The following is a 23,836-nucleotide window of genomic DNA, read 5'->3' as shown; positions in this document are numbered from 1 at the left end:
TTTTCTTAATTTTTTGAGATGGAGTCTCCCTCTGCCACTCAGGCTGGAGTGCAGTGGCTTGATCTCAGCAACCTCTGCCTCCTACGCTCAAGCGATCCTCCTGTCTTAGCCTCCCAAGGTAGCTGGAACCACAAATATGCACCACTATACTAGCTAATTTTTGTATTTTTGGTAGAGATGGGGTTTCACCATATTGCCCAGGCTGGTCTCGAACTCCTGAGCTCAAGGAATCCGACCACCTTGGCCTCGCAAAGTACTAGGATTATAGACTTGAGCCATTGCCTGGCTAAGAGCACAATAAGTCCTTGGTGATGAGTAAATACATAAAGAAAAATGTCCTAGCCAAAGAGAAAACTCTGACCAAGTCCTTCAAGTGGGGATCAGAATTGGAAAATTTATTAACAACAACTCTTTTTGTCGATTGAAATGTGTTGGAAGTGGGATCTCTGGAGTTAACAAAGCTATCTGTTAATATGAAGATTGGGTTTTTGTTTCTCAAGTGTATGTACACTTCAAAAATAATAATCCTTGGCAAGGTTCATCCTTGTTCCATGTTTTCATATCGTGATCTGTTCCTTCTGAAAGCCCAGGGTCAGGCTTATATTAACAAACGCTCATCTTTCATTTGTTAGCGAAGATAAATGAGACTGTAATGAAGGCATGTGTCAATAGGCGTTCTTTCCTTAGAGTCAGTGTGATGAAGGACACATTTCCATTTGTTGAATACATTAGCCTCAATAACTGGGAACTTGTAGTAATTAAAACTGGGCATATCTGAAATTTACCTTTGCACTCTCTGTGAAGAAAGCATCTACAAATGGAAATAATAGTATCAATAAAATTACAGAGAGAACTTTGGCCTAGATAGGAATAATAACTGGTTAAAGGCCCACAATTCATTAATGATAGCAATAGAAGAGTTGACCATTAATTAAAGCAGATTGAGAATGGCCATATTGAATTATTTGTGCAACACCCATTGTGTGCATACTATTTTCCAGACAAGCTTGGACAGTATTTTTTTAATTCTTAAATATTGGAAATACCCTGTTAAGAGAGTGAAAAGACAAGGCCAGGTGCAGTGGCACACACCTGTACTGTCAGCTACTTAGGAGGCTGTGGTCAGAGCATCCCTGGAGCCCTAGAGTTCAGGACCAGCTCGGGTAGCAGAGCAAACCCCAGACCCAGTCTCAAAAAAAAAAAAAAGGAGGACAAACTACAGAATGGGAGAAAACATTTGCAAATCACATAGCTGACAAAAGATGTGTATCTAGAATATATAAAGATTGCTTGGCTGGGTACAGTTACTCATACCTGTAATCATAACACTTTGGGAAGCCAAGATGGAAAGATCGCTTGAGCCGAAGAGTTCAAGACTAGCCTGGGCAACATACTGAGACCCTGTATCTATAACAGCAACAACAACAAAATAGCTGGGCATGGTGTTGCCTGCCTATAGTCCCAGCTACTTGGGAGGCTTAGCTGAGAGGATTGCTTGGACCCAGGTTGTTCAAACTACAGTGAGCCATGATCACACCACTGTATTGTAGTCTGGGTGACAGAGCAAGACCCTGTCTCAAAAAAATAAATAAATAAATAAAGATAAGTAACCCAATCAAAAATAGACAAAGGATCTGAATACACATTTTTTTTGCCAAGCATATACAGAAATGACCAATAAACACATGAAAAGAAGCTCAACAGCACTAATCATCAGACATGCAAATCAAAAAACCACCATGAGATATACTTCATACCCATTAGGGTGACTATCATAAAAAAGATGGACAATGACAAGTGTTGACAAGGGCTTGGAGAAATTGAAATCGTCATGCATTGCTGGTGGGAATTTAAAATGGTTCTGTCATTTTGGAAAACAGTTTGACAGTTTCTTAAACGTATAGAATTACCATATGACTGAGCAATTCCACTTCTCGGTATATGCCAAAGAAAAATGAAAACATATCCACACAAAAGCTTGTACATAGATATTCACAGCAGCATTACTTATAGTAGCCAAAATGCGGAAACTACTCAAATGTTCATCAACTGCTGAGTTGAAAAATACAATGTGATATATCCACAGTAGAATATTATTCAGCCATAAAGAAAAATATCCAATTACACAATGGGCAAAAGACATGAACAGACATTTCACCAAACAGGATATACAGATGGCAAACAATCACATGATAGGATGTTCAGCATCATTAATTATTGGAGAAATGCAAATTAAAACCACAACAAGATATCACTTCACCGATTAGAATGGTTAAAATAAAAAGTGGAAATAACACTAAAGGCTGGTGAGGATGGAAAGAAAGTGCATCACCCCTGCATTGTTAGTGGAAATGTCATATGCTGTGGCCTCTCTGGAAAGTAGTTTGGCAGTTCCTTTGAAAACTAGAGCCTGGACACGGTAGCTCATGCCAGTAATTCCAATGTTTTGGGAGGCCACGTTGGGAGGATTGCTTAAGGCTAGGAGTTCCCTGTCTCTACAAAAAGTTTAAAATTAGCCGAGTGTGGTGGTGCATGCCTGTGGTCCAGATACTCAGGAGGCTGAGGATCACGAGCCTGGGAGGTTGAGGTTGTCGTGAGCCATGAAGGCACCACTGCATTCCAGCCTGGGCAACAGAGTGAGACCCCCATCTCCAAAAAAGGATAGGAAACTACAGATAGCCTTACCACATGACCCAGCAATTTCACTGTTGGGCATATATCCCAGAGAAATGAAAACACGTTTCACATGGAAACTTGTATGCAAATGTTTACAGCAGGTTCGTGCACAGTAACTAAAAACTGGAAACCATCCAAATGTCCTTCAGTGGATGAATGGCTAAACAAACCTATGGTACATCTGTTCTACAGAATATTACTCAGCAATAAAAGGCAATTAACTATTGATTCACTGAACAACTTGAATGAACCTCAAGGAAGTTACACTGAGAAAAGCCAGTCTCCAAAGGATATATACTTTGTGATTCAACTTATATGATGTTTGTGAAATCATACGGTCATACAGGCAGGAATAGATGAGTGGTTGACAGGGCTAGTGATGGGGAGGGGTAGATGTGGCGTGAAAGGATAGCACAAGGGAGCTCTATGGTGTTGGATGAACTAAATATCTTGATTGTAGTTGCATGAAGATACCTGTGTGATAAAATTGCCTAATACTATGCAAAGCCACTTAAATGAGTCCATCTAAAACTGCTGACATCTGAATAGGGTCTGGGGATTGCATTGAGGTCAGTTTCTGGGTTTTGAAATTGTTCTCTAATTATGACCACTGTTACCACTAGGGGGAACTGGATGAAGGGTACACAGGACTTCCCTATTCATTTATTTGCAACTTCTTGTGAATCTATAAGCATTCCAAAAATAAACTATTTTACAAATACAGTTGTTTATTTTATTAATGCAATTAAACAAATATTTGAGAACTGGCAATGTACCAACCACCATGGTATATGCTGAGGGTTCTGTGCAAAACAGAAAATGCACACTCAATCTTCTCTTAACAGTGCATTTGCATTACTAAGTGATGAAACTGAATTTCTCTCTGTCTTTTAGCATTTTTTTTTTTTGAGACAGTGTCTCAAAAAACTAATCGCTTTCAGTTCTTCATGGATGTTCCATTCTGATGTTGAGACTGTGAGTGCCAGGTGCTGGGCTGGCATTCGTGTACCCAGCATCTCTACCTGCCCTGACCCAGCCTTGAGGGTGAGTCACCAGTGAAAGGTTTCCTTTTTTCTGAGCCAGGGCAGAGTCAGATTGTTGTCACCTGCTGTCACCTTGGACTGCACTGCGTTCAGCTGCCTGGTGCCTGTTCCCGCACTTCACCTCACCTCTTGAGACGGTTTGGACAAGGTCTGGTATGTTTCCCCTGAGGCTTTTGCTGAGGGACGTGGGAGAATGTACTCAGTGTGATGAGTCTCCGGAACTGCTGGAGCTGGCAATTTTGTTGAGAGGAGCAGGCTGGCGGGATGCCTGCCCAGGGCAGAAGCGGGTGCTGGACAGCATGAGGCTCTATCAGAGCTGTCTTGGCAGGTTCATAGGTGATGTGGTCTCTTGGGCAGTAGGCTGAACAGAGGGCTTGTCATCTGTGTCAAGTAGGGCTTTGAGCTGCCACTGAAAGCGGCGTGAACTGAGAGGACACTGGAAACCAATGGCTTTAGAGAAAAATCTTGACTGTGTCTTCACTTTCAGAAGTCGTATATGCTCATTATAAAAATTGCAGGAAAACAGAATGCGGGAAGTGAAATTCAGTCCACTCTGCATGTGTGTGTGTGTTTCTGGTTATAATATCAGCTTTATTCAGATGTGTTTGTTTAATGTACCAATATCTTTTAAGTAGATAACAGCTTTATTCAGGTTTGTTTAATGTGTTCAATATCTTCCAAGATCAACGTGCTGGCAGAAAAAAATAGTTTAAAAAAAAGTACTAAATATCCCACAGTTCAGCGATTTAAAGTATACAATTCAATGGCTTTTAGTATATCACAGAGTAGTGCAACCATCATCACAGTCAATTAAGAACATTTTGGCTGGGTGCAGTGGCTCATGGCTGTAATCCCAGCACTTTGGGAAGCCAAGGTGGTCAGACCACGTGGTCAGGAGTTCTAGATCAGCCTGACCAACATGGTAAAACCCCATCTCTACTAAAAATACAAAAATTAGCTGGGCGTGGTGGCTCAGGCCTGTAATCCCAGCTACTCAGGAGACTGAGGTGGGAGAATTGCTTGAACCCAGGAGGCAGAGATTGCAGTGAGCTGAGATTGCACCACTGCACTCCAGCCTGGGTGACAGAGTGAGACTCCATCCCAAAAAAAAAAAAAAAAAAAAAAAAATTTATCACCTCAAAAAAGAAAAGAAATCTTGTGTTACGTAACAGTGTGAAGGTACTTAATGCCACTGAACTGTATACTTAAAATGGTTAAAATGCTAAATTGTGTGTTATTTATAGTTTACAATTGAAAGAAAGAGAGAAAGAAAGAAGCCCATACCGTTTAGCTAGCTTTCCCCTACTGCCCCCAGCCCTAAACAACCACTCCTCTCCTTTCTGTCTCTGTTTATTTGGCCCACTGTGGATCTCAACACCTGAAGGCCCCTTTCACCTGACTCTTCTTTACAGGTCTTCACTGTGTGGCAGGCATGGTGTTGGGCTCAGTGCAGGGGACAGGGAAAATTGAGACCTATTCCTGCCCCAGCTGTAGTCCAAGAGCCCCTGCCTCTCACTCACAGTGAAACACACGGGCAGCATTTCCCTGATGTACATTTTGGGCAGCGCACCCTGTGTGTGACTTTCCAATGGGAGAGGGTGGAATCCCTGGGAAACAAAGGCTTTGGGGTAGAAGGTGTATCTTGAGCTGGGCTCTGGAGGTGCAGCGATTCTCTGTGCAAGACAAACAGCATGAGCAAAGGCAAGGAGGTGGGAGTGAGGACTGTATGAAGAGGGGAGGGGGCAAAACGCCCAGCCAACAGGCGGGGTTTCTGTGGAAGAGCGATAGGAAATGAGACCCCGTGGTCTGCAAAACCCTTTCCCTGCACCCCTGCCTCACACCACATTGCCTTGCATGTGTAAAATAACAGTTTAGTAATATCCCCATTGACTGAACACGCATGCACCGTTCCAAGCCACTCCCATGGCATAGTTTATTTCATGCTCACAGTGATGTTTATGAAGTAGTGTAGTTGCTTCTTATGGCTGCCACTGCAAATTACACAAACTGGGAGCCTTAGAACAACGTAAACTCGTTCTCTTACAGTTCTGGAGGCCAGAAGTCGGAAATCAAGGTGTAGACAGGCTTGGTTCCTTCTGGAGACTCCGGGAGCATCTGTTCCATGCCTCACTCCTGGATTCCGGTGGTTGCTGCCAGTCTTTGGCATCCCTTGGCTGGCATTGCTTGCATCACTGCAGTCTCCATCTCCAGCTTCCATTGCATTCCCCTTCCCCTCATAGAAATACCTGAGACTGAGTAAGGTATTATGTTGTTCTCAGGCTCCCAGTTTGTGTAATTTGCAGTGGCAGCCATAAGAAGCAACTCGCATGGTCTTTTTTTTTGGAGACAGAGTCTCGCTCTATCCTCCAGGCCGGAGCGCAGTGGTGCAATCTCACCTCTGCCTCTTGAGTTCAAGCAATTCCTACACCTCAGCCTCCCAAGGCTCCTGCTACTATGCCTGGCTAATTTTTGTATTTTTAGTATAGAAAGGGTTTCACCATGTTGGCCAGGCAGATCTCAAACTCCTGACCTCAGGTGATCTACCTGTCTCAGCCTCCCAAAATGCTGGGATTACAGGCATGAGCCATCATGCCTGGCCCATCACGTGGCCTTCTTGTGAGCACACCAGCCATTGGATTTAGGTCCTTCCCTAATGCAGTATGACATCATCTTCCTTACATCTACAAATACACTCTTTACAAATAAAGTCACATTCACATGTTTTAGAGATTCACATATATCACATCCACATATCTTTTGCAGGAACACAAGCCAATCCTCAACAGGTGGGTACTTTACTACCTCTGTTGTATTTGTCTGTTCTCACATTGCTATAAAGAAATACCTGAGGAAATGGGGGAGGGGCGGGGGGTGGGGAAGTGGGAAGAGATAGCATGGGGAGAAATGACAGATACAGGTGAGGGGACGGAAGGCAGCAAACCACACTGCCATGTGTGTACCTATGCAACAATCTTGTATGTTCATCACATGTACCCCGAAACCTAAAATGCAATTAAAAAAAAAAAAAAAAAAAAAGAAATACCTGAGACTGGGCAATTATAAGAAAAGAAGTTTAGCTGGGCACCGTGGCTCACATCTGTAATCCCAGCACTTTAGGAGGCCAAGGTGGGCAGATCACTGAGTCAAGAGATCAAGACCATCCTGGCCAACATAGTGAAACCCTGTCTCTACTAAAAATAAAAAAATTAGCTGGGCATGATGGCATGTGCCTGTAGTCCCAGCTACTTGGGAGGCTGAGGTAGGAGAATCGCTTGAACCCGGGAGGCAGAGGTTGCAGTGAGCCAAGATCATGCCACTGCATTCCAGCCTAGGCAACAGAGCGAGACCCCATCTCAAAAAAAAGAAAGAAAAGTTTAATTGGCTCACAGTTCCACAGTTCTGCAGGCTATATAGGAAGCATGATGCTGGAATCTGCTCAGCTTCCGAGGAGGCCTCAGGAGACTTACAATCACAGCGGAAGGTGAAGGGGGAACAAGGTATCTCACATGGTGGGAGCAAGAGCAAGGTGGGGGCACAGGTGCCACACAGAAGGATCCGCTCTCATGAGCCAATCAGCTCCCACCAGGCCCCACCTCCAGCACTGGGGATTACAGCTGCACAGGAAACTTGGGCGGGGACATGGATCCAAACCACGTCACCTGTTGTATAGCTGAAGAAACTGAGGCACAGAGAAGAGAAGCAACAACCTCGGAACATGCTCAAGTGCAGATGGCAGGGCCTGGGAACCCACACGCCACCTGCAACATGGCCAGTGCAGTACAGGACAGCGGGCATTCTAGAAGCTAAGCCCCCCACCCATCAGAACAAAGGATTGTTTTGTCTTATGACAGTTTGCAGTCACCTGTGTTCTAGAAAGCTGTCAGGCTGGTGGAACTTCCTGAAGTCTGAGGTGTCCCTTTGGGGCCCTAGAGGGAAGGGCCATTAGCCACACGGTAGGAGGTCTAAGACCCTGGCCACAGTGCTCTCTGGCCTTTACCCCTCTGGGGTCTCTTTCTCAGACAGACAGACTTTTAGTAAATATTCACCAATCTCTCATGCCCTGTGCTGGGCGCTAGGGGAGACTAAAGATGGACCAAAGCCTGCCCAAGCATGCAGGGCCACCCCCTGTTTGGCCTCGGTGTGAGGGGATGCTGTTTGCATGGTCAGGAATGGAAAGGTGACAGAAGGGGCAGGGGCTGGGATCAGGGGAGAGGTTTATTGCAAAGAAACAAGCATGACCCTTAAGGCTTGCTTATGATTTTACAAATCTAGGATTTTAACAGTGAAACAGTCAGTGGGCCTCTGCGTCTGGCACTGTGCTGCCCTGGCTGCCAAAGCGAAAGAGCCTGGTCCCTTCACTGGCAGCTGACCCAGCAAGCCTACTAGATGACAAGCCTTGTGGGCACGCTGTCTCAGGAAAAAGAGTCCAGGGCTTGCGTAAAATGCCAGGGGGCATGGAAGGGGGACGTCACTGACTTTGTTTTCAAAGTTTATCTGTGTTCTACAAAGATGAGGGTGTGCCTCCATGGGAAGGAAGGCCGCTGGCTGTTGAGAATGCCCGGTGTGTAGGCTGGGCTTTCTGTGTACGTTACCACTAACCCGCTCCAGGCATTCCTGAGGAAGGCCCTTCCTTCCATTCCCGTTTACAGATAGAGCCTCTGTCTCGCCTTCCTGCTGCTGAAAGTCTTTTGGCCTGTGCCGTCCCTTGTGGAAGGAGTCGGCAGTGCACCAGATGCGGACACTAGGTGGCACTAGGGCGCCTGGGGCCACACCTACCTGTGAATTCCAATGCCCCTGGCCGGGGCCTCTCAGACTTAAGTCATTTGTAGGCATCCTCCAAATACCTCCTGTACCATCATCTAGTTAATATTTTTCTTTTCTTTATATTCTCTTTTAAAATTTTGTATCTATCCCAGTGGAGAACCATGATTTCCTTGCCATAAATAGACAAATAAATTTTTTTTTAATTACGTGAACTGTTGAGAACAGTGTGTGATATGCAGAAAGAAGGCAAATATAAAGATGAAGCTGATCGTACACAACACGTTGGTTCATGTATCCCTGTAAGCATCTCAGAGACCTCTAATGCTGCGGGGTACTGTTGTGAGCTTTGAAAACAGGACCAAAAAATGATGTCTCCTACGTGTGTGTGGCTTTAGGGAAGGGCTCCTTTCCCTTTACAGGTAGAAGGACAGAGGCACTGAGGGGGAAAGGGTGCACTTGAGGCCTCATTGTGCCAGGCTCAGAGCCGGACCTGGAAGCTGGGTCCTGCCTTCCCTCTCTATCACGTGGAAACTAGAACCTTTGGGAGACTGAGACCACAGTAGGACGTCCACATGTTTCTTGGCCCCTCTGGAACCAGAGAGCACTCATGTGGGGCTCCCACCTGCAGGGAGCATGACCGTTCAGTGTGGGGAGTGCGAGGATGAGTCAGGAGTTGTGGGAGCAGGTGCCTGCCGGGGAGCAATGAACAGTGGGACCTCCGACAACCCGCTGAGCCCCTCTGAGCCCCTCGCCCTGGCTCTCCCAAGCAGAGCACAGCATGGTGCTGTGTTCTCCACTGGTCAGTCTGGCCCCGGCTTTGGGCACTGACGGTCACATCCTGGCACCCTGCCCCTCCAAGCAGCTGCATCCACCCTAGCATGGATTTTGAACAAAAGCTTTGATCCCTCTTCCTTGCCAGAGCTATAAACATTAGGGTAGCCCTTACCCTTCGGTGAGCTGTGCAGCCAATCAGGTTACGTTCTAAGAGGCCCTGGAGATCTGGGTGAAAGGCCAGTGGCTCCACTGCTGTGTCCCAGACCTATGTTCCTCCTGGAGGCTGAGGCGGAACTGGGCAACACCCCTTCGGCTGGCCTCTCCTGGGCCTCAGAATTGCCAAGTTCTGAGACTGTTGCTTGGGATGACTGTGATCTATTAAAAATGTTTAATTTGGCTTTGTGGTCTAGAACCTTCTGCGTTATTTTGCCAAAAATGATGAGTGTATATTAACACCAGCTATTCTAATAGTGATGTGGTTTGGCTGTGACCCCACCCAAATCTCATCTTGAATTATAGCTCCCACAATTCCCATGTGTTGTGGGAGGGACCCAGTGGGAGATCATTGACTCGTGGGTGCAGTCTCCCGCATACTATTCTCATGGCAGTGAGTAAGTCTCACGAGATCTGATGGTTTTATAAGGGGGTCTTCCTTTCACTTGGCTCTCATTCTCTCTCTGCTATGTGCTTTTCACCTTCCACCATGATTGGAGGCCTCCCCAGCCACGTGGAACTGTGAGTCCATTAAACCTCTTTTTCTTTATAAATTACCCAGTCTCGGGTATGCCTTTATCAGCAGTCTGAAAACAGACTAATACAAATAGATAATCTCCTAAAATCTCAGTGCACTGACATGACGGAAGTCCGTTTCTCACTTACCTGAGGTCCAGCTGGCAGCTGATGTATATGGGGCCACATACAGCCCGGCATGGGACCCAGAATGAGCACGGCAGATGTGCCCCCTCTTCACCCCTTTTCCTTGGCAGAATACTCACCTCACCCAAGGCCCTTCTTGTCTCTCCCCAGTATTGTACCTGGAAGGCTCCGTTCTTGTGTTTGAGGACATCTTCAGACTGATTGCGTTCTACTGTGTCAGTAGGTGAGTAGACCCAGCCCTGCAGGAGGCCGTCTGGTTGCAGCAGACATCCTATGCAACCCTGGGCGGGGGCAGGGGACTTCACAGGGAAGCCCCAGAGGGAGGGGTGCAGCCCAGAGGATGCAGAGAGAGGGCACAGGCCCCTCTGCGAACCACAAGGGGTCTTGAGGCTCTGAGAGGCTTTCTCACATTAGCTGATAAGAGCCTCTCCCTCCATACCTGCATCTGTGGCTCGCTACCTGTCTCCCAGCTTCCTGTGTTATCAGCTTCAAGGACAGCCTGGAGTCCTGCGTGGACCAGACCCCCATTGCAGGGGTTCTAAAAGGATCTTCCTGTAGGGGTAGTAACAGGAGCTGATCCCCCTTCTTGGGAGGTAGCTTGTGATTACTAAGCAGCTGCTGCGTGAAGTGGGTGTCTGCTAACCACCCTGAGAATTGCCTGTTTATTCAGAACTGGTTTGGGGTCAGTAAGAATTTAAAAATAAATTTTGGTGCCGTAAGCCAATGACTTAAGCTACAGGACCTTAACAAGGGCTGGTGAGAGACTGGGTGGGGTGTGTGGGGGTCCAGCAGTGGGCTCCAGACCCACAACTCCCTGCTGCCTCTGGTGAAAACCATGCTCAGCCTTGACCACCCCTCCCCAGCTGCCAGAACCCTCCTGAATCCACATGGGCAGGAAAGGTGAGGCCGATAATGTCACCGGTGGAGGGTGTCCAGGTTCTTGGCTTCTTGAACAAAGAATTGGACAAAACACACAAAGCAAGAAAGGAACGAAGGGATGTATTGAAAATGAAAGTAGACTCCACAGCGTGGGAGTGGGTCCGAGCATAGGGGCTTAAGGGCCCTCTTACAGAATTTTGGGGAGTTTAAATACCCTCTAGAGGATTCCATTGGTTACTTGGGGTACACCTTATGTAAATGAAAAGGATGAAGTAAAGTCACAAAGACATTTACTTGGCCTGTGCCCTATGGAGAGGTTATTTCCTGTCATAGCTGAAGGATGAGTCGACCTTGTGTTCCCTGCCGCCAGACCCTATTTTCCTGCCTCATCTCTTTCCTGAGAGATGTGATCCCCAACAATCTTTATGGGAGGCAGAGGGACCAATGGTCTCTTTCTTTTCTGTAACTGCTTCATGCTGGCTTGGGGCATAGTCCCTACCTATTGGGGATCAAGGAACTCTCACCTGCTCTGTCTCGTGGAGGCAGGGTAGCTTCTTGATGGCCGGGGTGGTGTCTTCACCTGGAACTGACTGGAGGCTTTGTTGCATGATCATCTGAAGCTTGATGTCTCTAGGTGAGAGGAAATGAATTTGGTTAAAAGATGTAATGGGAACGTCAGGGGGTGGCTACCTATGCTGTCAGGAATGTTTGTTATAGAGATTTACAAGAGAAAAGAGCAAAACCTGGTCTGTTCTAGGATCTATGTGTTTCCTTAAAGTCTTAGCACAAGTGATTGCATTTTGGTTTGGTTTGGTTTGGTTTGCTGGGGCCTAGTGCATGAGCTTAGTCTAAAACAATGGCCTCCTTGAATTTTGTTTAAAAGATTCCCCTTTTTTGGTTAAGTTCTCACTTAGGTGAGAGTATGACCAAAACTACGGGTCTTAGCACCACTCTGTTACCATCATTTTGGGCTTCCTGTCTCAGCATGTCATTCGTAGGAGACGGTGTCTTCCTGGTTGCACACTTCTCTCAGCTCCTGTTATTGCAGTTGAAGAGAGACCATGTGACATTCTAGAGATGGCTGCATGCAAGCATTCAAAACCTTTGAGAGAATCCAGCTCACCAGGGAGACCCGTTATTGTGACTATTGGGAGGATAATAGCGAGAAATTGGAGTATGCTCCTTACCCAAAGTCGCCATAAGCCAAACCTCCTGAAATCAAATAGATCAAAGAATGACTTAACTAAGCAGTTTCTCTGTTAATCCCGTACCACTGCATTTCTGTAATCTTCATTTGATGTATTTCTCCGTATGCCATAAGTGCCAGCAGCTGCACAGATACTTCTTTGTTCAGCCAAGTCTATCGTAACTTTCACAGGAGAATTTGAAGTCTGTTGTGTAACTGTAGCCTTTAGAGTAGACTCTGCTATAGAGCCTATCATGAGGAATACATTTCCTTTCACTTTAAACCATGGGAAAAGGGCCAAACAAATGATGCCCTTCTAGAAGCGTGAAGGACTCCTGGCAGTGTTCTCTTTAACCCATGATGTGGGTTAGGAAGAATGAGCCAATGTTTTGTTTCTGACTGATTATGAGGCAACCATAATGAGGTACCATTAAAGTTTTTTTTAACCTACATTGGGCCTTTATCCTTTATCCATCAAAGTATAAGGTTATCCATGTATAAGGCTGGCTGCAAACTCCTTAGCAAATAAAAGTGCATACCCCATAAGTGCACATAACAGATTCCTTTTCCATGTCTATTGTTCATAGAGGCATAAGCAAGGGAAAATATTCAAAGATAAGAGTTTCATAATAGTAGAAGCCTTACCCTGTGAACTTGGGAAGAGCCGTTCGCTTCAAGGATGCCATCATCTTCTGGGGAGAAACCTCCCTGTTAGCCTTACCCCAAGGGTTCCAATGGCTGCACAGCTCCAAGAGCGTGGAGGGACCCTTCTCAGTTGTGAGGTTGTGAACCCCAAGTTTAAGGTCCCAGAGTTTTGTTGCAGCGTGGATGGCAAGACAGTCTTTCTCTGATGTTCTCAGAAGATCCAAACTATAAAAAGCTTTTTTACCTGGTGAAAATACACTATAGCATAATAATCTACTGTTATAACATCAACCCTCTTGCATGGGAAAGCTTTTATACAACCAGAACACGTGCACTGAAAATAACAATGGAATGAAATCCCTTTATAGAATGTTTAAATGGTGTATCAGGTGACCAAATGTACCTGAAGCTTTCATTGTTTTCCCAGGAAGATGCGATCAAGCATTGATTATAAACTATTATAGTAATTTGTAAGTCACTACATAAGTGTATTCAATTTGCATCATTTTATCTTTTCCATGATGAGTCATGGAATGCAGAATTTTTAATAGTTAAAGCTGCATCCAAAACCTAAAATGCAAAAAAAAAAAAAAAAAAAAATCTGGAGACAACAGATGCTGGAGAGGATGTCAAGAAATAGGAACACTTTTACATTCTTGATGGGAGTGTAAATTAGTTCAACCATTGTGGAAGACAGTGTAGATTCTTCAAGGACCTAGAAATAGAAATTCCATTTGACCCAGCAATATCATTACTGGGCATATATCCAAAGGGTAATAAATCATTCTGTCTTAAAGACATATGCACACGTATGTTCACTGCAGCACTGTTTACAATAGCAAAGACTTGGAACCAACCCAAATGTCCATCGATGATAGACTGGACAGGGAAAATGTGGCACATATACACCATGGAATACTATGCAGCCATCAAAAACGATGAGTTCGTGTCCTTTGCAGGGACATGAATGAACCTGGAAACCATCATTCTCAGCAAACTGACACAAGAGCAGAAAATCAAACACCGCATGTTCTCACTCCTTGGTGAGTGTTGAACAATGAGAACACATGGACACGAGGAGGGGAGCATCACACACTGAGATCTGTGTGTGGGGGGGAACTAGAGAAGTGACAGTGGGGGGTAGGGAGTTGAGGAGGGATAACATGGGGAGAAATGCCAGATATAGGTGATGGGGAGGAAGGCAGCAAACCACACTGCCATGTATGTACCTATGCAACAATCCTGCATGTTCTTCACATGTACCCCAGAATCTAAATTCGATTAATAAAAAAAAATATATGAAAAAAAAAAAAAAGCTGCAAGGACTCAGGAAGGACAAGATGGCCATGCTGGTTCTCCACGAGGCCATGCTTTATTAACATTAGACTTACATCCTTTGGATACCAGTTGTTTTTCCTAATTAGGTACATAGCACTGACAAGAAAATTTGGTTATTTTTGTGGTTTATAGTGGCTTAACATAATAACCGTAATTATCATTGATAGCATATACTTAGACATTAAAATGTTAGAAATCCCGTATAATTTTGGAACATATATTACTATTATTCACAAAAATATAACCTAAAAAAATTGAACATCATTTTGGCAATCCCATGTACCTAAACATGTCAAATAACCCTGTTTACCTCCTTTCTGGATGTTTTCATGGGCCCTCTGATCCATCCAAAAAGCCAGGCCTTAGGAAAGACAATTTTGAAACTCAAGTTTGATTTTGGAATTCTAGAATACTATAAATTATTTATTTTGCCAAAATGACTCAGAAATTTTCAAGCAGTAAAAACTTTTTATAACATTTTACAAAAAAAAAAAAAAACCCACACACATTCTACTGTTCTTACTTTGCATATAAAACTGTTGCTAGTAGTCTTAATTGCATGTTATAATGGCAAATCTTAACATAAAACCTGTTAAGTTATATTCTGACAAGGTTTGACTATTCTCGGCATAGCTAGAGCCAACCCCACCTGTCCGCAGGCCTTTACCTACCTGGAAAGCAGGCAAGTTAAACAATTTTTAAAAGCCAAAGAAGTGGCTATTCGGAATTGGAGAGGATAGGCCTGGAAGGAAAAGGTCTAGCCGTGTTAATAGGGATTATTTACAGATGTGAATTTTCCCCGACAAAGGACGTCTTTCAGGGCCATTTCAAAATGTGACCAAAAAACGTGTTTTTGGGGAAAAATATTTTTATTTTCTTCTTTGTCCTGTAATGTTATGCCAAAGTCAGGTTGGAAAATAAGTCACACTATATAGAGTTAAATAAAACCCATCTGATGAGAATTTTATGGTTTGTAGGGCATGACTCCTCAGACCCCTTAGGTAGGCATTTGGACACTATTTCAAAAATCAGAGTTTAGTCCTCATTATTTTAATCAAGACTAACAGCTTTAACTATAAAGATGTTAATTAACCAAATGTCTCCAATTCTTTTATCAGGTTTTAAAGAATGTTTTATTATTTAAACTTTGTCCACATCTTTCTCCCCTATTTAATGGTTCCTTGCTATATTGTTTCATAAATAACCTTTTCAGATCTGTAATTTGAACTAACTTTTAGATAATTTCTGAAATAGACAAAATTATTCTTTTTTTCACTAATAACATAAACCTGGCACATTTTGTACATGAAATTACATGTTGACTAGAATTTTTATCATTAGTAATCTAAAATCTTACTGAAACTCTAAAAAGCAAGAAATCCTGAACTATTAGATATGGGCATTTATAGACAAGAGCAATTCCACAATTTTTTTTTTTTTTTTTTTTGAGACAGAGTTTCGCTCTTGTTACCCCGGCTGGAGTGCAATGGCACGATCTCGGCTTACCGCAACCTCTGCCTCCTGGGTTAAAGCAATTCTCCTGCCTCAGCCTCCTGAGTAGCTGGGATTACAGGCACGTGCCAACATGCCCAGCTAACGTTTTGTATTTTTAGTAGAGACGGGGTTTCACCATGTTGACCAGGATGGTCTCCATCTCTTGACCTCGTGATCCACCTGCCTCGGCCTCCCAAAGTGCTGGGATTACAGGCTTGAGCCACCCCGCCCGGCCTAATTCCACAATTTTAGAAACATATTTCCCCATATCACAACCTTTTTTAACTGGAAATGACTCAGATAGTAAATAAGCTTCAAAAATAACTTTAAGATTTTTATTTACACAAAAAGTTTACCTAAAATATTTATCGCATTCACTGTACTTATTTTTTACTTTTTTTTTTTGAGACGGAGTTTCGCTCTTTTTACCCAGGCTGGAGTGCAATGGCACGATCTCGGCTCACCACAGCCTCCGCCTCCTGGGTTCAGGCAATTCTCCTGCCTCAACCTCCTGAGTAGCTGGGATTACAGGCACGCACCACCATGCCCAGCTGATTTTTTGTATTTTTAGTAGAGACGGGGTTTCACCATGTTGACCAGGATGGTCTCGATCTCTCGACCTCGTGATCCACCCGCCTCGGCCTCCCAAAGTGCTGGGATTACAGGCTTGAGCCACCGCGCCCGGCCAATTTTTTTTATTTTTAGTAGAGACAGAGTTTCACCATGTTGACCAGGGTGGTCTCGATCTCCTGACCTCATGATCCACCTGCCTTGGCCTCCCAAAGTGCTGGGATTACAAGCGTGAGCCACAGCACCCAGCCCTATTTTTTACTTTTAACAAGGGGGACAGGAGACATCAATCAACATACGTAAAATGAACACTGGTTGGGTCAGGAAAGACGGGACAACTTAAGGCAGGGAGGGGACTTGGGGGCTTTCAGATCACAGGTAGGTGGGAGACAAATGGTTTCTCATTACCCTTTCCAAATGGGACAATCAGGTATGCACTTTACTCAGTGAGACTTCGAGTAGAATGGGAAGCAGGCTTGCTCCAAGCAGCTCCCAGCTTGAATTAACACTGACATTTTAAAATATCTAGCAAAGGTAAACATAAAATTCAGACAAAATGTATGCTGACAATTCTGAAGCCATTTGTTTTTATTCCACCAATAATTTTTAAGCTAACTTGTTTAGTAAAGTTATTCTTAAGACACGTGAACCTGAAAATTGCTCAGACTTACTTACTAGCCCTCTTCTACCTACAAGTCAATTTTGGTTGACATGACATATAACAATAAGTGTATACACACATACACACAACCAGACATGTATACACACACACACAAACGCAGATGCAATAGCTTGGAACTTTAGCCATGAGGTAGCAATACAAGCTCGCTGGTTTTACTTTGCCCCAATAGATAATCCAATGAAAGCTGTGAACCAAAATTTTGGGGAAAGCAGTCTTCATGGCAGTTTGATTTTTAAACTCCCCAGACTCCAAAGAGGACTGGGGCCAAACAAAAGGAGGGAATCACACATTAACCAGGCCCCCTGCATAGAACAGCAGTGTTAGAAACAAATTGTCGGTGCCGTAAAGTGAAAGCAGCACTCAGGCAAAAGTTTTCTCAGCAAGGCAATTTATTTTTATAGAAGGGCGCTTCTGCATGCGAAGCGGGGTTAAGGGAGAGGAGAGCAGGAGTTTTTATCCCTGACGCAGACCCTGTTCTGTGTCCTCCCCCTGTGGCTGGGGTCAGACCGCACAGTCTAGGCTAATTCCGATTGGCTACTGTTGACATCATCAGAGGAGGTTAAGGGTGGGTGATGGACGGGGAAGACGAATTCGGTACATCTGGGGCATATTTAGGCACAGCAGAGATAGGGAGGGCTAACAGATGAATGGGCAAGATTATCTTTTAGAATAGAACAAAGAACCAGGAACTGAAACCCTTTGAAGAGGAACTGTTTGTTCTTAACAACAATTTCACCCTCTTGGATTTATACGTTTTCCTCTTTAAACTTATCGAACATAGTAACTCGTCTCTGTAGTTCTTTCATGTGTCTCTGTAGTTCTTTCATGTGGAAGGACTTACCAGTATAGGATTTGGAAGAACTAGGGAAGCTTTTGCTAACAGCTGTTTCTACAAGTCTTTGGATTAGTCCACGAATGCAGGGAATAATGCAGCATCCAACAAGAATGAGCACAGCTATTACCACTGCAAGAGAGCTAAGAAGAGAGGCAAAGAATCCTTTCCATTTACCAAACCATTTCTCTAACCATCCTGTGATAGGGTCATTTATCCCAGAATTTGTGGCTAATTCATTTGATAAGGCGGTAAGAGCTTGTAAAGCTTTTGTAATTGTTCCATCAGGAGCTGTGTTGTTGGGAATGAAGGTGCAGCATTGGGTTCCTATCATAACACAAACTCCACCTTTTTCTGCTAATATCATATCTAGGGCCATTCTGTTTTCCCACGCCATCTGGCTAGTAGGTGCTAATTGTTCAGCGATTCCTTTGATAGCATCCGTAGTGTAATTAATAAATCGCTGTTGGTTATAATAGATGTAATTTATCCAGTCTACATTTTTATTAATAGATACCATTGGAAATAGGGATTCAAATCCTGCAGCTATTTGGTTTCGGGCTTTGAATCTATCAGGCACCCCCCGTGGGACGCCAATCGCATCTATATAGACTTCAGAGTCAAAAGATCCGAGAGGGGTCTCTCTCCTTTTACGGTGTTGTCCTTTCTCTTCTTCGGTTTCATGAAATGCCAGGGTGAAAGGGATGACCAACTGAACTAGGGCACACGTGCCACCCCAGTTACTTGGCAGAGTGTCCAGTAGGGGTCCACCACAGTACCACCAGACATCAGCTCGGGCATGAACAAGGGCAGACTGATTGGTTAGCTCTTGGAAAGGCTTCACCTCACTGCATCCCTTTAGGTCTCCCATGAACGCCAAATTTTCTCCGTGTCGTGAGAGGCACGAAGTAAAATTGGTATTTGGAGATGGAAGCTGGATGGCCCTCGGCAGCTCACTCACAGAGGATTGAATTTCAGGGAACAGCAGAGAGAGAGCTTGACATAATGTATTACCCCAGGCTGTGGGGTCTTGGAAAAGAGCTACCATACAGCTCATGCCCGCTTGGTCAGAAGACCATCCAAGTGGAAAGGGGACAATTTGGGCCTCTGGCCTACCGCGCGCACAAACGTAGCAGTTGCTTTTGTTTAGAGTGCGAACGGAATATTCAATCCATTCCATCCAGGCATTTACATCCTGATATCCTCTCTCAATTGCCAATGTTTGTTGTAAAGTTTTAACCTCTACGATATCCACTTTGGTTCTGTCATTATGTGGAGATGAGATGACAATCTGGTTAGCAAGTCGAGAAGAGGCTAGAGGTGGGGACATGGCGGGTGGGGGTGCACCGAAGTCCAACCTGAAGATTCCTATGGGGTCTTTTCCTGTTACATCTATTCCCATACTATATAAACGGTTTAGGCTTGGGGAGGAATCCTGGAGAGTTGGGATGGTGATGGAAATTTGCACCGGGTTACATTGGTTATATTCACAATTGGGAGGGGCACTTCCTTTAGTAAAATGGATATGGGGCTTTAGAGCTGCTAGCGGGAAATCCTTTGAGGGGACCCAGTCTTGACTTTGAGTGGTCCAAACGACACATTCCCAACTATGACATAATGAGTACCCAAACAACCTAGAAGCATCTGCTCTGGAGGGGCAGAGATATTTCTCTGCTGCTGCAAGCTCTCTCTGGCTTTCGAGATCCCCACAAGGCACAACTAAACAAGCATCAAAGGTAATGATCTGGGGTGAGTCTGATCTAGTTACATTAATAACGAGGTAGCCAGTAACAGAACAAGGAAAGAAGAAGGAGTAATAGAATAGAAAAAAGAGAGTTAAACTTTTCTTAGCTTTAGTTTGGTAGGATTTTCTCCTGGGACTATGGCCCATGACCCCGGAGAGGCCGGTGCTTTCTTGACTTGGGTATGGTGGGTCCATCCTTTCTCAGCAGTTCGAACTGCAGTTTCAGTTGTTCCAAGCACTAGATACGGTCCCTCCCAGGATGGTTCGAGTTTCTCTTCTTTCCAGCTCTTAACGAGGACGTAGTCTCCAGGCTGGTGCTGATGGACTGGAAACTCAAGAGGTGGGTTTTGCATCAAAAGACCTTTAATCCTAAGGGAAGACAGACCAAGAATATAGTTCCTGAGGAATTGATCTTTAGTCTCAAAAGTGGGAATATCACTAGCGGAACTTAAATATGGTAACCCATAGTTCCAGTGGCAGTTTGGATCCTGAGTAGAGGAATGAGGAGACACTTAGTCCAGGGTAGTCAAGTTTCTAAAATTAACTTAGTTAGAGGATTCTTTAAAGTCTGCTTCATCCTTTCTATTCTTCCTGATGCGGTCAGATGCCAGGGGTTATGATACTCCCATTTGATTCCTAAAGCATGAGTAAGCCCTTTAATGTTATTTGCAGTAAAAAAAAAAAAAAAAAAAAAAAAGGGTCCCATTGTCTGAGTCAGTGTCTTCTACTAGCCTGAATGGAGGAATTATGTTCTCTAGTAATAATTTTTATGTTCTCTAGTAATAATTCGACCACAGTATTAGCTGTTGAGCTGAGGAGGGGAATGGTTTCAATCCAATGAGTGAGGTGGTCTACTATTACTAATAGGTATTTAAGGTGACCTAGTGGGGGCATTTCAGCATAGTCAACTTGAACGCTTTGAAATGGCCTTAATCCTGGGCTTCTGCCCCTAAAACGTTGTTTTATTCGCGTCTACTTAGTTTTCTTACTCTGGGACGGATATCTGCCCTAAGACTTGTTCAAGAATTTGGCCAAACAGGTTAGGGGAGTCTGTAAATCCTTGGGGCAAGACCATCCAGCAGCATTGTTGCTTTTGCCCTGAGTGAGGATCTTCCCATTCAAAAGCATGTATGTCTCCGCTGTCTTTGGGCGTCCTTTAACTCTATTACTGTAAAACCACTGACGGTCATGTGGAATCTTGCTGAGGATAGTGTAAGGATTGGGGACAACAGAGTGAGTAGCTTGAACTATTTGATTAATGGCCCAGAGGTCTCGTAGTAGCCCATGTGACCCATCTGATTTCTTTAGAGGTAATATAGAGATATTATCTGGAGACATACAGGGCTCAATAACTTACCCTGTATTAAGACCTTCAATTACAGTTTTGAAGCCTATCCTGCCTTCTAGAGGAATGGAACATTTCCTTCTCCTTACTATTTCCCTAGGGGTTTTGTACTTTATATGAATTGGGGCAATTCATAGTTTCCCTTGGTTCCCACCTTTTGACCACACACTGGGGTGAATGTAACTTTCTCCGGGGGTGGTGAGCAGGTTCAATGAAGTGAAACATCCTTCAGGCCAGGCATGCAGGCCTATTCCTACTTTTAACATCAGGTCTCTTCCTAACAGGTTTGTCCTGCCTCGGGGATTAGCAGGGATTTAATACTAGCTGATCGATTTTTGTATTTAACTTCTATTTCTTCTACAACTTTGGCTTTAAATCCTTCCCCTTTCACCCCTGAGGCAAAGAAGTTCCTCTAATGAGTTTATACAAGAGGGCGGATAGCAGACAGAGGAGTGAGCAGCCCCAGAATCTATTAAAAAGGTGGTAAGCTCATGTGTGGGCCCCATCTCTAAGTCTGTCAAGGGCTCTTGGTGGGTCTTTAGAGAAAAGACAGAGCCCTTGACTCCCGTTCCTCCTCGAATGCCATGGGCAGAGCGGTGTCTTTGTCCCTCCCTCACTGGAGGCGTTCTCGTTTGAAGTGGCCTGCTCTTCCACATGGGAAGCCCTTACCCCTCCCTTCCTCTCCCTCAGTTCCAGGATTCTTTGACCTTGCTCCCCCATATGCTTTAGAGGGCCCGGGTCCCTTAGTTGGAGGCCTGGGCCCTCCAAACAGAGGTTTGGACCCTTTATAATTCCTGGCCCCCTGGAGTCTCTGTTGAGACGGGTATGGGCTTGAAGCCCTCTGTTGGGAGGTGGCTAGCCTCAGTTCCCTTTTTTTGTGTTTCCTTCTCTTCATCCCTCCTCACATAGATTTTTGGGGCTTCCCCTAGGAGTTCCTCTATGGACCGGTTTTTCTTTGCTATGTCTGGCCAGCTATGCGTAACAAAATGTAGCTTTAGCATTCCTTGCTCAAGAAGGTCTTCTGGATCTAAATCTGCATATTTCCTCATTTGTTCCTTTAGTCGTTCTAGAAATTTCATGGGGCCATCATCTTTTTCCTGTTGTATGTCAAATGCTCTGTAAAGATTCTGAGTGCAGGGCACTGATTCCCGAATTCCTTTAATTATCATTTCCCTAAGATCTTTCACATTTTGCCGGTGGACTGCGTTATTATCCCATTGAGGATCTAGGGCCAGGAATGCTGGTTTGCCGTGGGAACATTTTGGCCGGGAGGGTATTCACGTTCCCAAACTGTCATAGCGGTCCTGTAAATTATTCCCCTTTATTCCCCTGAGAAGAGGATAGCCAGGATGGACATTAATTCAGCCCAAGCATATATAACTGGGGGCCTAGGAATTGATGAGTTTGGTCTGCTTCCCCTTATGGGTCATCTAGCAGTGGCTTAAGCTCTTTCTTTAAACCTCAAACCTCTGAACTAGCCAAAGGAGCATCTTACAAAGCCAACAGCTCCTTCTCCCTCAAACCTCTGAACTAGCCAAAGGAGCACTTTACAAAGCCAACAGCTCCTTCTCCCTGGGGCACTTCTCTCAAAGAGAAGAGCGTTGGAGCTGATTCCTGAGAGGCAGAGGGGAAAGGAAGATTTTGAAAGTCTTCTTTACATTGCTCTACTTCTCGGTGTAGTCCCTTGAGGGAAGGATACTTAGGCTGACAAGGAGCAGACTCATGGGGTGGCAGTAATTCCCAAGAGTCAGGTTATAAAGGAGAGGATTAACAGGAGTAGGAGAAGGATCTAGGACTGGGTCCAGGGTAGCAGCAGCTGCCTGGGGAGGGGGCAGGTCAATTGGGGGGCAAATTAAATGGAGGAAGGTGGTTTAGAGGGTCCCAGGCATGGGATCCTTCTGCCTAGGGGTTGGTTTTACTACGCCTACTTTGGGGAGTATGACGTCTAATCCTTTGCCTGCATTCTTTAGGGGAAGGAGGGGAACAGGTCCTTTTCTCCAGCAGAGAGCATTGTCGATTTCTTCCTGCGAGACCAAACTTTTGACATTCACATACTAAATTAAAAGTTGACAGACCCAATCCTCATCTGATCCAAATTTTGGCCAGAAGACGTCAGGTTTGAGGATGGGTTCCTTGGTTCCTTGGTCCAAATGCAACAACAGTATTTTATCATCTTGCTTTTCCTTGCACCTAGTCCTCTCATTTTCTTTCCAATATTTTAGCATGAGACCTAAAGGACTGTCAGAGGGGATCCGACTATCCCCATACTTTCCTGTCTTACTGGGAGTGTTTCCCATCCTGGAGTTTTTGGATGCTCCCTCGAGTGTATGTGTGGCTCAGCCTCTCTCATGAGAGATCTCTTGGCTTCCCTTTTCTCTAGAGATTCAGCCTCCCTCCACCCAACTTGAAGTTCCTTAACCTTATTTCCGTTTGCTTCGTCCTATCTGGCTGCTTCCCTCATGGGAAATTAAGTCCTTCTTAGCGTTGGTGTGCCAGTATAGCCCCATGGATGCACATGAGGCGACCATGGAACCGCAGATAGGACCCACTCATTCCACACAGCAGTAGCGCTTATCACCAATCACACAAGCAGCACTGCAAGCAATAGTGCTGGTGCCCATTCACACACACCTTCCATCTGGGGAGGGGGCAGGTCAACCAAGGAAATACTTTGCCACCCCCGTGGCTTTTCTTACCTTGGTCTGTGCACAGAGTTTTCTGGTCACCGCGGTGTTCATAGGCAAGCCTTTGCTTCTCACGTTGCTAAGAGTCCAGGTTTATTCGTCACAGCAAGTGGGGTCTTGATCTCTAACCCCTGAGGCCACCACAACGAGGCAGTGGGAGACGTCTACGCCGGGAGATGACCAGAGACCCTGTCCCCGGAGGCGAATGGGAATCCCAGGCAAGCCCCCAAATTGTTGGGAACAAACCGTCAGTGCCACAACGTGAAATTAGCACTCAGGCAAAAGTTTTCCCAGGCAGGCAATT

The 23,836-nt window shown here is 44.8% G+C and overlaps 1 protein-coding gene across 2 annotated transcripts in view; it reads left to right on the top strand.

Moving 5' to 3' along the window:
- The window catches only part of RIN3 (Ras and Rab interactor 3), a 184,338-nt gene that overhangs the window by 92,123 nt on the left and 68,379 nt on the right, over nucleotides 1-23,836 (top strand). For both annotated transcript variants that reach the window (XM_074393455.1, XM_003939845.4), the window contains one exon: nucleotides 10,284-10,356. In XM_074393455.1, coding sequence (XP_074249556.1) covers nucleotides 10,284-10,356 — 73 coding nt within the window. The remainder of the gene's footprint in view (nucleotides 1-10,283; nucleotides 10,357-23,836) is intronic.

This window comes from Saimiri boliviensis, chromosome 2, assembly GCF_048565385.1.
Source record: "Saimiri boliviensis isolate mSaiBol1 chromosome 2, mSaiBol1.pri, whole genome shotgun sequence".
Classification (NCBI taxonomy): domain Eukaryota; kingdom Metazoa; phylum Chordata; class Mammalia; order Primates; family Cebidae; genus Saimiri; species Saimiri boliviensis.
This window is presented reverse-complemented; position numbering and strand designations above follow the sequence as displayed.